Source organism: Glycine soja, chromosome 13, assembly GCF_004193775.1.
Source record: "Glycine soja cultivar W05 chromosome 13, ASM419377v2, whole genome shotgun sequence".
In the NCBI taxonomy this organism is placed as follows: domain Eukaryota; kingdom Viridiplantae; phylum Streptophyta; class Magnoliopsida; order Fabales; family Fabaceae; genus Glycine; species Glycine soja.
This window is the reverse complement of record NC_041014.1, coordinates 18,782,000-18,795,258: the sequence shown is the minus strand read 5'-3', so window position 1 is coordinate 18,795,258 and position 13,259 is coordinate 18,782,000. Positions and strand designations below refer to the sequence as shown.

Here is a 13,259-nt window from a genome sequence, read left to right as displayed (position 1 = left end):
TGACATAATCCCAAAAAGGTCAATTGAGAGAGAAAGAAAAAAGAAGACACAAGTTGAGGTGAAGAGGTATTCCATACGCAAATGGCATTATACCTTGGGACATGATGAGTGGATAATTTTTTCCTTTGGTGGGAGCCATATTACATAATCATCAACTGTAATATGTTGTTGTAATTGAAATCCAAGAAGGCCAGCAATTAGTTAGATCTCATCCTCTCAATTAATATATATGCGTTCTTTGATTCATTATTATTTAAAATAATAATAATTGAGTATGACCCATCTGACGTTGAAACATGTATCAGACCCATCCACTATCATTTTTACGGTATCTCCTGAATGACTCTCCACGTCACTCGCACTAACTTTTCAACGATACATAACAAATATGGATTTTTCCTATTAGCTTCATAGTTGGTCATGACTCGTTATATCAACCTTCTCATAGGAACACAATAATTGTGAAATAATGTCTAAACTCTTAGAACACAGAATCGCCGTATTAAATTAGATGCTGAAATATCCAACCGATAGTATTGGTGATTGTGAGAGAGATGTATATATGTTCAATTCAAATAAGATATGGCACATTAATGATTAAGGATTATGACATGTACATCAGTACATATATGTATGGATAGAGATGAGTAACTTATTTTTAAAACTTTGGGTGAAATGCATATAATAGTATTAATGTTATCTCCACCTGGTAATCATATAGGTGAAAGCCCTAACGTGGTGATTTTTCACTCTTACATGTTTCTAAATGTTGTGCACATATATAGCATCCATTCTTACGTAGCACCTCGTAGGAACATAAATCATTGATTTGCATACGTCATGACTAAGCACTCCTTTTCCATTTGGTTGCTTTGGAAATCAAATATCCCCACTCCCATAAACAAACACAAAAGAATATATATATTCAAGTAATTATACTCGGAATATGTTTCTTTAATTTCTTCTTAATGGATAACGGAATCTGTGGGAATGAAAATTGTAGTTAGAGAATTAGTGCCATGTGGTACTGTGAATACCGGGGCCTCTTTAATTTCTTTAATTTTTTTTTGCTTTTGGGGCCTATAAGAAGGCCATTCCTCATTTTAAAGTATGTCATTCATAAACACACACAAGGCAGAACCAAATAGCTCATTAGTGAGTTTTTGAGTTCGTGTGTCCTTTCTTTGTGTGTTGCAAGGTTACAAGATGGAGGATCAAAATGCATCATCTAATGGATTGGGCAAGGTGTTCCACAAGGTTAAGCCCTACCTTGCTATGATGTCCCTTCAGTTTGGCTACTCCGGAATGTACATCATCACCATGGTTTCTTTCAAGCATGGCATGAGCCATTGGGTACTCTCCGTGTACCGTCATATAGTTGCCACTCTCATCATGGCCCCTTTTGCATTTGTCCTTGAAAGGTGTCTCTCTACTCCTCAAATCTTTTTTTAAAATTTTTGCACGTGTTGAGAAACACGATGAGTATAAAAGAATCATATTTAAGATGTTAAAGTTATAATTGTTAACTTCCAAAAATCATACCTTAAACATAAACGTGAAACCAAACACGGTATCTAGTTGTGTTTGAATTCACGTTGTAACAAATTGAAGTGCTTTAGAAAGTGAGATTGACCTAAAACATACGCACAGTCATGTAAAAATTGTCTATTTTCTCATTTCATTAATATCATGCACAAAATTTTCACATTCATCCCCGTTCTAGCACACAACTTACACGTACACAATGTAAAACTTTTCTTGTTTTATGCCTTTTATATCCATTTTTAACTTTTTTTTCCTTCATTAACTTGAGACAATAAGTGTGCGTTTTGATGCTTCTTTTCTTACAGAAAAATACGGCCAAAGATGACTCTCCCGGTGTTCCTGAGGCTTGCGGCTCTCGGTTTCCTTGAGTAAGGCTCTTCAACTCTCTCCGCACGTATGAAAATATTCGAAGTACTAAATCTTACATTTTGTTTGTTTCTTCTAAGTTCTAAGTCCCTTCATGGGCCCAAGTGAAAAATATTTCAAGTACACATGCATGCATGCTTTTCTAGCTATGCCTATGGTACCTATACGGCTATACCCTTATTCTTTATACAAAAATACTAGTATTAATTATTAATAAACACTAACCACTACCTATGAAAGATACTAGCTAGTAGCTATATTCTTCCTTGTTGGAAAATCCTACCTTTGAGAGAAGAAATGATCAGACTACCGCATGTGTATGATTTCAACCAATTTCCATATACCAAGTTGCTTTTTCAGTTAATAAGAAATAATTAATACTATTAGTAACATTTATTTTCCATATAATCATTTCTCCACACACATGATGATTGTATTTACGTTTAATTTAGCTTTTGGCTTCCTAATTGGTTCTGTTTTGTCTGTGTTTTATTGAAAACGAAATCGTTAATTAAAGAAATTAATTGAGGAATATTAATTGTATAATCCAAAATATCAGACATTAGAAATGCGAAAACTCGACAATGGTGCTTCATCATATGGGCCCATCATTTCTACTGGACACATCATACCAAGGAAGGAATCCACCACCAAAATGACAAATTAATATAAAATTCTTTACGAGACTCACTTAACGAGAATTTAAACATTTAACATATTTTATTTATAAAAGCTTTTTTTTATCAAGCTTTCCATGAGCATATGATTTTAAGTTTGATTATTTTTTTCTTCATTTTTTTTCTAATAAGAGTTGAATTTCTAGTAGATGTCTGTCTCTAAAGCTTAAGCAATTAAAATAGTTTAATCATGATTATTTCCTTTTATTATTTTAATTAATTATGCAATGGAAAGGATAACAAGTCGGTGGTAACACACTATAGGGCTAAACTTAATGGCTCTGCTGTTACGTTCAACCACAGATGAGAAAAAAAAACTGAGTCCAGGATGATGGAAAGCATCAAAGATATATATATATATATCACCAGTATCATAACATGAGGCAGATAGAAACTCTGTCTGATAAATTTGGCTTAACAAAAAAAGTAATAAAATAAATAAAAACTGAGAGAGAATACGGCAGATAGAGACATCTCTTTTTGGACAAAGAACCTACCATCTAGTCTAAGTACGAAATAGGAGCATCTTTTGTACTTTGAGATATGACTTTATTCATGAATTTGGTTATGATTTGAATTAAATTCTAATCCTACAATTAATATGGTAAGAAGTTACGGATTACAAATTACTTATATAGTTTTTCTTTCTTTCTTTCTTTTGTTTTCTTTTCTTTCTTTAAAAGAATTTGTGATCTGATAATTTTGTTTGCGATGAAAACAGGCCAGTGCTTGATCAAAACTTGTACAACATGGGAATGAAGAACACCTCAACAACGTTTGCATCGGCCACCGTTAATGTCATGCCAGCCATTACTTTTATAATGGCACTGATTTGCAGGTAAACTTTTCACCACAATAATATTAGTGACAGTTTGTGCGCTTACGCAAAAGAAAAAGGCTAGCTAGTTGCATTCCTATAGCTAGAATCCAAGTACAATAATATGAGGATTTTCTCATTTTAATACTCTTTGCATGCAGTACTTATTCTTGATAGCTATCACCCTTGATTTAACAACTTTTTGTCCTCATTATAATCTCTTTAATAAAACAAAAAAATAACATTTTAAGAGAGAAAATGTATATTTTTTCTCCCTAAAAATATTACGAATTTTTATTTTATTTTTAATTAAAAATTATATTTAAGTTTTACAATTTAACAAAATTAAAACATATTTTCTAATCTCTAACTAGTATGTAATAAGAGATTAAAATCACATTAAATTTTAATAAATATAAGGACTAAATTAAGATAAATAAAATCTTTGTATATTGAATCTAAAGCTAATTAAAATTCATAATGTTTTGAGTGACAAAAATATATTTATTATAATTTTTTATTATCGAGTCCATTTTAATTAGTGGAACAGCAAAGACTACCAACATCAATTACAAGTGATTTCTTTCACTACGCATCATATTACACTGATAGCTAGACATGACAATGCAAGGTATGGGACCACCCGTTGACAATAAGAGCCACCACAAATTGGTGTCATATTCACATACTTTTAAAGAATATTCATAACATATAACCAATCAAGACTTTGGTGTAATGCAATCCAACGCTAATGTGTGTGGAAGTTGCACTAAGCAACAAAAGAAGAAGAAGAATATCAAGGCATGAATCATGTCTAATCATATTATATTCTTGCAATGTGGCAATCAGGTTAGAGACAGTGAACTTGAGAAAAATACCCAGCGTAGCCAAGGTAGTTGGAACAGCAGTAACAGTCTCAGGAGCTATGGTTATGACTTTGTACAAAGGCCCGGCTCTTCAGTTCATAAAGGGACAAGCAGCAACCCACCATGAAAGTGGCAACAGCACACAACCCTCTGAACAAAACTGGGTGCTTGGCACAGTAGAGCTCATTGCAAGTTGTGGTGGTTGGGCTAGCTTCTTTATCTTGCAAGTATAACACACTATCCCCTTCCTCTTTTACACATGCACATTCTTTTCTTTTCATTGAATTATTTTTAAAAAAATAATTTATATTATATGATATTGTAAAACAATTTAATATTATTATTCAATCAAAAATCATCTTATTTGTTAATTTTTATAATAATTAACTTAAAACTCATATTAACTATTATTTTTTATTGATTGAAAATATAAAATAACCTAAAGAATTTTTACACTATTATTTAGATATAATAATTATCTTCAAAATCACGATAGATTCATGGTCAAACTTTTTTTTTTACTCATAAAAATTAAATTATTGTTTTATTTTAATTATGTACAAGATCCAAACAAAAAATAAATAAATAATGTTTATGTACTAATAATGATATTGTGCTTTGTGGATATTTTTAGTCTTTCACTTTGAAGATGTACCCGGCAGAGCTCTCGGTCACAGCTTGGATTTGCTTTTTGGGCATTTTTGAGGGTGCAATTGCGACCCTTATATTTGAACGTGACATGAGCGTGTGGTCAATAGGCATGGACTCAAGGCTCCTTGCTTGTGTTTATTCTGTGAGCATCTTTTCATACTAATCTACCAACCCACCATTTGTTGTTTTTACCTTATACTTAATAGTTATCCTCTCAATCCTAGAGACTAATTAATTAGTTTAATTAAACTAATATGGTGAATTGGTGGTTTAATTGATGGTTCAACTAATTAGCATTCATTTATCAAGAAAGTCTAGTTTAATTGATTGAGAGTGCATAAGTTGTTATAAACTTCATACCTGTTCTTATTCCTACCTATAAAAAAAAACTAACTAGCACTCATTTTTCATAACTAGGGTGTGGTATGCTCTGGAATGGCATACTATGTACAAGGAGTTGTGACAAGGGAACGTGGACCCGTGTTTGTTACATCTTTCAGCCCTCTCTGTATGATTATCACTGCTGCATTGGGATCCATTGTCTTGGCTGAGCAAGTTTATATGGGAAGGTATGCAACGTTCAATTAACTGTCTAGTCCATCTCTTAATCAATATAGCCAAATTAAATTAAATATGCCAATTTACTGTGTGTTTTAAATTTATAGTGTAATTGGAGCTATTATCATTGTGAGTGGACTTTACACCGTGGTATGGGGAAAAAGCAAAGACAAACTGAACAACAAAACCAACGAAGGAAACAGTGAGGGCCACGAATTGCCAATTAAGGACGGTACAAAATCAGGATCAGACATTTTTGACAGTATTGAGATCAATGTTCCTTCTGGGGCAGGAAAAAATGTGCTTCTTCCATCAGCAAGAACATAGTCCCTCAAGACTAGCATATGCATAACCGATTTTCCTACTAATTAAAATGATATAAAGAGAGATTTTGTGCAATCTTTCCACATATCTGCCATGGTGGCTACGTTTTGTTATGTACCTTTCTTGTTTTCCTTTGACCTTTTATGTTTTTTTTTCTTTTTGTTACTAAGGAGGCCTAGGCCCAAAAATCCTTTATATGTTGCCGAAACTTGAGTATGAGTAAAATAACGCCATTAATGCTTGTCTCTATTTTTGTCCTTTCGGTACTCTCTCTCGACATCCCTCTTTTTTTTTGTATTTTTATTTTCTTTGTTACATGTTACTTTCTTGTTTCTTTTTCACATTTTTTTATTAATTTTTTTATAAGACAATTTAGTGTCTCTTTAACCAATCTAATTAGAGCAAGTGAAAAGGGGAATTATTGCATAGTATTTCAGAAATGATCGAGAGTCGGTGCTTATTGGTGAGATAACATTAGAGAATCGCCAAGTGACTATAGTTAATGTACTATGAGAGAAGATATTTATATATATAGAGAGAGAGAGAGAACACAGGTCTAGGGATAAGGTGGGGTTAACAACATATTTCTTCTCTAAATTTCTTGATAACTACTTGGAAATTGATGTATGGAAGATCTTCATCAAAGGGGGAAAAGTGTGGGAAATTTTTCTGGCTAAAAGGAGAGATAAGTGGGGTAACAGATATGGTATTGTGGGATTTAATGGGGTTCAAAATGAAAAATACATGGAGAAACAACGGGATGGAATACGAATTGGCAACTTTTAAATGAATGTTAATGTGCCTAAGTACTCTAAGGCATGGGAAAACCATGTGGGAAGATATGGGGGAGCGAAGAGGAAGCAAGATGAGGACAGGGGCAGACAGGTTGGGAGATCTGAGCATCAGGGGACTAGAAGAGTGGCCCAAGGGCGATGAGGTGAAGACACTTATACAAAGGTGATACGGAGAAACAACAATAACAGGGCTAGAAGGTGGAAAGTCAAACTAAGAAACATGCATTTTGACAAGAATGATATGCGGAGAGGGAATGATGTTGTAGTGATAGAGACCAACAAGTAGTGGCTGGAGAAGTGTTGGGTTGGAAGCCTTAGGGACTTAACGTTGCTTGAAAGGCTCCAAGATTTTTTCGTATCAGATGTTGCTGGGAATGTAAAACTGAAGTATGTGGGAGATGATATTGTGATTATGGAAGGAATTTCAGATGAGAGAATCGTTGAAGAGACGAAAAATGAGGAGGACAGTCTGCTGAGTATATTTCATAGTGTTCATAAGTGGAATGATGAAGAGTATTCTGGAAATAGATTGGCATGGGTCCAGTGCTTGGGGATACCGCTAAAGGCATGGAACGAAGTATGCTTCTCAAAATTAGTATCGGAGTTTGGGAAGTTCATATTCGTGGATAAGGTCACTGCTAGTAGGGAGAAGATTGATGTTGCAAGGGTGATGGTCCCAATAGCTACGCCATCAACGATTATATTTTGTGTCAATCTGAGGATAAATGGAATCATTTGTAATGTGAGTGGTGGAGGAGACCCTACAACAGGTGGAGTCATGTAAGTGCTGGAGATAGAGCCATAATTGTACCCAAGCAGACTCATAATTTAGTGATGGGGTGCGAGAAATTGAATCATCATGTTCGGAGTTTGAGGGGGGAAGAGGTGATGTTTGATGAGGGATTTGGTGGGGGTGACATCGGCGAAATGGTGGAAGGTCTAGAACGAAGCAGGGTTGAAACAGTGGGATGTTCAAATTATAAACCAATGGATATAACACTACAGGCAAATATTTTGCACAATAGTCATAGTACTAGCTGTCTTGGTGGTACAATAAAGTTAAATGAGGGGGTAAAGGTGGATAAAAATATAGTTATTAGGGACTGAAGGCTCGAGAAGGATAACAGAGAAAGCAAAAAGGAAATAACAAGGGAGACAAAGGGATGTGAAGTGATAAAGACACAGCATGGAACCATAAAGGGGGTAGGGAAATGCATGGAGCATTCTAGTGGACAAATAGGAGCAAAAGAGAATATGAGTGCTAGATAGGAGCACAAGATAATAGGGTGTTATTAGGTGTACTCAACATTTTTTAAAAATGTTAAAACTATCCATGCACTTTCTTTGCATTTGTGATGGGCATGCGTGAGGGTGGTCCATAAATCGTATGAATCAAGTTAATCCGTAAGGTTGATACGGATCAAGTTGATCTGTATGTTGATATTAAGCGCAGACGGATCAACTTAAAAGGGTTACGGATAAAGAGTATTTCAGTCTTTTTTCCTTTAGTGTTGGGTGCACCAGCAATAATGCTGGATGCACCTAGCAACACCCAAGAGAATATGAGTGCTAGTGGGGAGGTGTTGGGTCTACCAACAAATGGTATTCTAGCCTAATATGAGCAAGATAACAGAGAGGAAACTCAGATAGGCCAATCTAACAACAATGGGACTGTTTCAAAAAAGAAAAAGAATAAGGGAAAACAATTACATGACTCTAGGCTAAATATTAACTTAGAGGAATTGAAGAGTATTAGTCAACAGAGGATAGAGATGTATGGCAATAATAGATTTATATTACTAAGGAAAGGAGGCACGTCTGGAAAAGAGAAAAGTACAGAAACTAATACAGGTGGGGAAGGTGTCGAACGTGGGAGTCTAAGGGGGGCTTCTTTACTAGATGAAAATTCTGAGGGAAGGAAGCTACAGTGGAAGGCTCATATGGTCAAGGAAGGGCAAAAGGGAAGGAAATTACACAGAAAGAGTGGGAATACTATAATAATGTAAGTAATAGTGTCATTCATAATTGTAATAGATTATTGTAGTATTAAAATGATGCCAGCAATGAGAAAAAATTATGGGAGATAGGCAAGTTGTGTGGGGTAACTTTTGAAGGAGAGGATGTTATAATGAAGGAGAAGTTGAAAAAGATGGAAGTGAGAGATCAACAGGGGCTGTAGAAAATAAGAAATAATGGCAGTGAGGGTTGTGGAAATGGTTGTATATGAAGATGCTATCATTCAACGTTAGGGGGTAGAGGGTGGTGTGAAAGGGAAATTTGTGAGAAGGTTTGTGCAAAAAAGAAGAGGTGTAACTTTTATGTATACAAGAAACAAAGAAGGAAGTGTTGGATCAACGACTCTGTTCAATGTTGTGTGGAAATGGGGATATGAGTTGGATGGCAACGCCTGCTATGGGAGCATCAGGTGGACATTTGTGTATATGAGACACAAAGATGTTAACTCTAAATAATCATTTTACTGGAAAAAGCTACATCAGTCTAGAAGGTGTGTAGCAAGAAAATGGGAGGGAAGTGGTATTGGTAAATATTTACATAACATGTGAAGGGGAGGCTAAGAGGAGACTTTGGGGCGAGTTAGAAATGCTTAAAGATAGGAGTGTTATAAGGAAATGGTGCTTGTTAGAGGACTTTAATAGTGTTCATTGTGCATCCGAGAGAGAAGGGGTGGAAGGCATAAGGGGGGGGGGGGAGTGAGTCTAGAGATTTTAATAAGTTTGTGGAAAAGGTGGAAGTGTTGGACATTCCTATAAATGTTAGAAAATTTACTTGGTTTAGACCTAATAAAAAGCGAGAAGTAGGATTGACTACATTTTGATGGCATTTTGTTGGTTAGATGTAACACAATGTTTCCTTGAAAGAAATATCTCGGACTGTTGTCCAATTCTTATCAAGAATCAATGTGTGGAATAGATACCTAAGTCATTTAGAGTCATTAATTGTTGGCCATTGAACAAGTCACTTGAGAAGTATATGAAAGAAACTTGGTTACAATTGAGAGTGGAAGGATGGAAAACATATGTTCTAAAAGAAAATCAAATTTAACTATTATATATTGAAATTCAAAATTTTGTATTAAAATTATTATAGAAATTAATTAAAAATAATAATTTCACACTAATATATATTTTCAGTACCCACATTTGGGTGTTAATTTGATTTCAGGTAAATTGTTTATCTTTGTAAATTAAATATGTTCATTTCTTGATTTTATAAAAAAAATATTTTTTCTTTAAAAAAAATCGACTTAGATGTGGATAATGCATAAAAAAAAGAAAAGCAAAATGATTTACCTATTTTAATATTTTAAATTTTAAATATCATGAAAAAGATTAAAATAAATACTTAAGTTAAATTTTATTTTCTATTATTTAATTAATTAAATATAGATTAATTACTACAAGAGAATGCAATAGCTAATGACCCATCATACAATATTTTGTAGTTTCCGTGTTTTTCTTTTAAAAAAAAGTTATAGAACAAATACTGAATTGTTATTGACCAGTGCATGTATAAAACAAAACCCTAAAAGTAAACTAAAAATCTGTATTATATACTTATATTATAAGTTTAAAATATCCAGAAAGTAAACAAATATCCTGAAAAGATACATGGAACATCTCCAAATAAAACCCAAAAGTAATAATAAGCCATAACCCTCGACCTATGACAATCACGCTGGCACAAAGCCGAATTAGTTGTTCAAAAAACACGTAAAAAAACACCCAGCCCACCTAATAGCCAAGGCACCCAGAAAGCCTTTAGATAGAGGAGAAAAAGACAAAAAAAAAAGAAGAAGAAGTAAAAACAGGCTGGATCATTTACGTTAAATTAATTTTTTATTTTTTAATTTATTATTTAGATTTAATTTGATCTTCTAATTATTTTTAGATTTATTTTGATTCTTTAATTTTATTTTTAAAATTGACTCAATTTAATTATTTTATCAAAATTAAACCAAACATAATTTTTTTGTGTTTTATGATGATTTAAAATTAATTAGTAATGTTTTTTATTCGGAGTACAATCCAATTTTATCGTTTTTAAAAATTAGATAATTAAATTAAAAAAAATAGATGACCAAAATGAATTAAAAAATAAATTAAAAGATAAAAAATTAATTTAACTTATTTTTTATGGATTACCTACCTCACTATCTTCGGTTTTGAATAATTTATTTGCTTTGCTTCTCACCTACATATATATTTTCCAAATTAAATAGTAATCTTCTCCTCTTTGAATCCTCCTTGCTCATGTCATCATATCCTTGGGGCATGAAATCCCGCCACTGCTTCGGCTTTTTGTCATTATTTTGGTGGTCGTTGTCAAATGGCATAATTGTGTTTTATGCGCAGAAATTGAAAATATATATAAAAAATTTACAATAACACATAATATATTCATCCAATTAAACTAGACATTTTGTTTTAATAGAATGGTGCAATTGTACCAATTCGTTTTAGTTTTCTTTTAATTTAAATTAAATGAGAGTAAATATTAGCCGTTAAAACAATTTAAATGTAAGTGTCATTTTAAGATTTAAAGAATTGGAGATCTCCATTTCCATTTGAAATTGAGAAGATCTCAACGCCTGTTAACTCCACTATACCCCTGCTACTACCGACAACAATAACTGTTTGAATGATGTGTGTATTCTTATCATGATTCATGATACTTTTAGAAGAGATCTTATTGTTCCCTATCATCCCCATATATATATATATATATATATATATATATATATATATATATATATATATATATATATATATATATATATATTATATATGTGCTCATCAAATCTGCTACCACTTGCCACTCATTTACACATTGCCTACCACAAAAAGTTAGCATAGATGAAAACATTTACCAAGGATAGTGGTAGATTCGGCAATATCATAATTGGTAAACATCTAAGCAAGTACGTTTCTACCATGATTTTTGTAAGGATATGTGGCTGCTAAAATTTAGAGTAAATAAAACGTTGAGTTTTATTATTAGTATTCTTAATATACTAATCGAAAATTTGGAAAAAAATATTTATTATAAAAATTATAAAAAAAATATAAAAAAGTCATAACAATATTATTTTATGTATTTTAATAAAAAAATTAATTTTTTAGCCAATATCCTAATAACAGCTACTAACATTTATCATAAAAAGAAACACAAAGTAAACACACGAATGAGGGGTTGACACGGGATAGTGTGGCATAAAAACTCAACAATTTTTGTCATGGTGGCCGGCACCAACTTTTTTTGTGTGTAGTGAATTTGGAAGAAATTAAGGCCACAATACTCTCTCCTAGGATCATGGCTTAGAAATTTGTAATGTCTTGTGCAATTTTACATATGCAAACAAATAATCCAATCATCAATTATAATGTTATTGCCTGAGAGTTTGAAAACTACTTGAGATTAGTTTTATATCTCTAACATTAAGTAATATTATTATTTTCTAAATGCACACAATAATATTGTTATACTAGCTAGGCCTTATACGTTCGTTATCAAATATAAAAGAAAAAGTCGTGTGTTTTATATGTAACTTATTTTATTTGAGAAGATTTTTTTTTTATTCTTGTGTGATCGTAGTAAGGGTTGTTGTAAGGCTGCAAAAGTGGTCGACAACGCTGAGGGTGGTGGGTTGTTGAAACAGTTGGTGTTGACTGAGGAGTTGCAAAGAGAAAGACAAGGTGAGGTTGCAAAATTATGAACACAATAATAGTTTTTTTTTTTTTTACGTTAATAATAGTATTGTTCATCCATGGTCTGAAACTTTTTTTATGGACCCTTGTGATATTCATCATGGAAACTTGACATAATCATGTCGTTGATTTTAACTCAGGGTGCCAAAAGGCTTTTGGGTTCCAACAACAGAAAATGTGTTACATGAGGAGTGCATAATTCATGATAAACATATATTAATAGTATTTTTTTTTTACTGAATAGATATGGTTCATTAATCTACTTTTATAAAATAATTTAATAACATAATTAAAGTTTAATTTCACTCGATTCCAATCTAAAATTAGACAGTTGCAAATTACACCCTTCATATTTTCCAATTCACTCCCCTTTTGAATTTTTTTTAACTACCCCAATAAAAACACTCCCCTCATCCTCTTCTCTCTTGAAAAAAAAAAAAAAAAACACTCCCCTCTTGTATAACCCTACAACGCTCCCTCATGCATCTTTATCATCCAAACTTGCTTTCGAAATTCCATGTTGCATAGTCACACATCATGGAAGAACTTCTGCAGAAGCAATCAGACACAAAATCAAGTTTTACCAACCTTATATATGCAAAAAAAAGGTCAAATTTGAATTAAGCAAAACCCTGATTCATCTAATGTCGCTACTGCACTTTCTAGGTCCAACGAAATTAAACCCCCTTCAGCATGCGTGTAACGTTCATAAAGAAGGAAGAAGAGTTGGCGCGAAATTCTGCTAAAAGGGAGGGACACGTGGCTCACGATCCGCAAATTAAGCGAGGCAGGCGTAGCACAAGGTTGAGGAGGGAGAATATAAGGCTGGAGGATTACACGTTTTAGGGATTATTCGGAGGTGACTCTTTTCTCTGTTTTCCTTCTTCTTCTTCTTCTTCTTCTTCTTCTTCTTCTTCTTCTTCTTCTTCTTCTTC

The 13,259-nt window shown here is 33.0% G+C and overlaps 1 protein-coding gene across 1 annotated transcript; it reads left to right on the top strand.

Moving 5' to 3' along the window:
• The first annotated feature begins 1,099 nt into the window (after positions 1-1,099).
• LOC114382639 (WAT1-related protein At1g44800-like) lies at positions 1,100-6,053 on the top strand. The gene is made up of 7 exons (XM_028342199.1): positions 1,100-1,421; positions 1,851-1,913; positions 3,310-3,426; positions 4,255-4,498; positions 4,906-5,064; positions 5,340-5,491; positions 5,588-6,053. Exons 1-7 carry the CDS (start codon positions 1,207-1,209, stop codon positions 5,805-5,807), a joined length of 1,170 nt encoding a protein of 389 aa, XP_028198000.1. The 5' UTR covers positions 1,100-1,206; the 3' UTR covers positions 5,808-6,053.
• Positions 6,054-13,259: the final 7,206 nt, after the last annotated feature.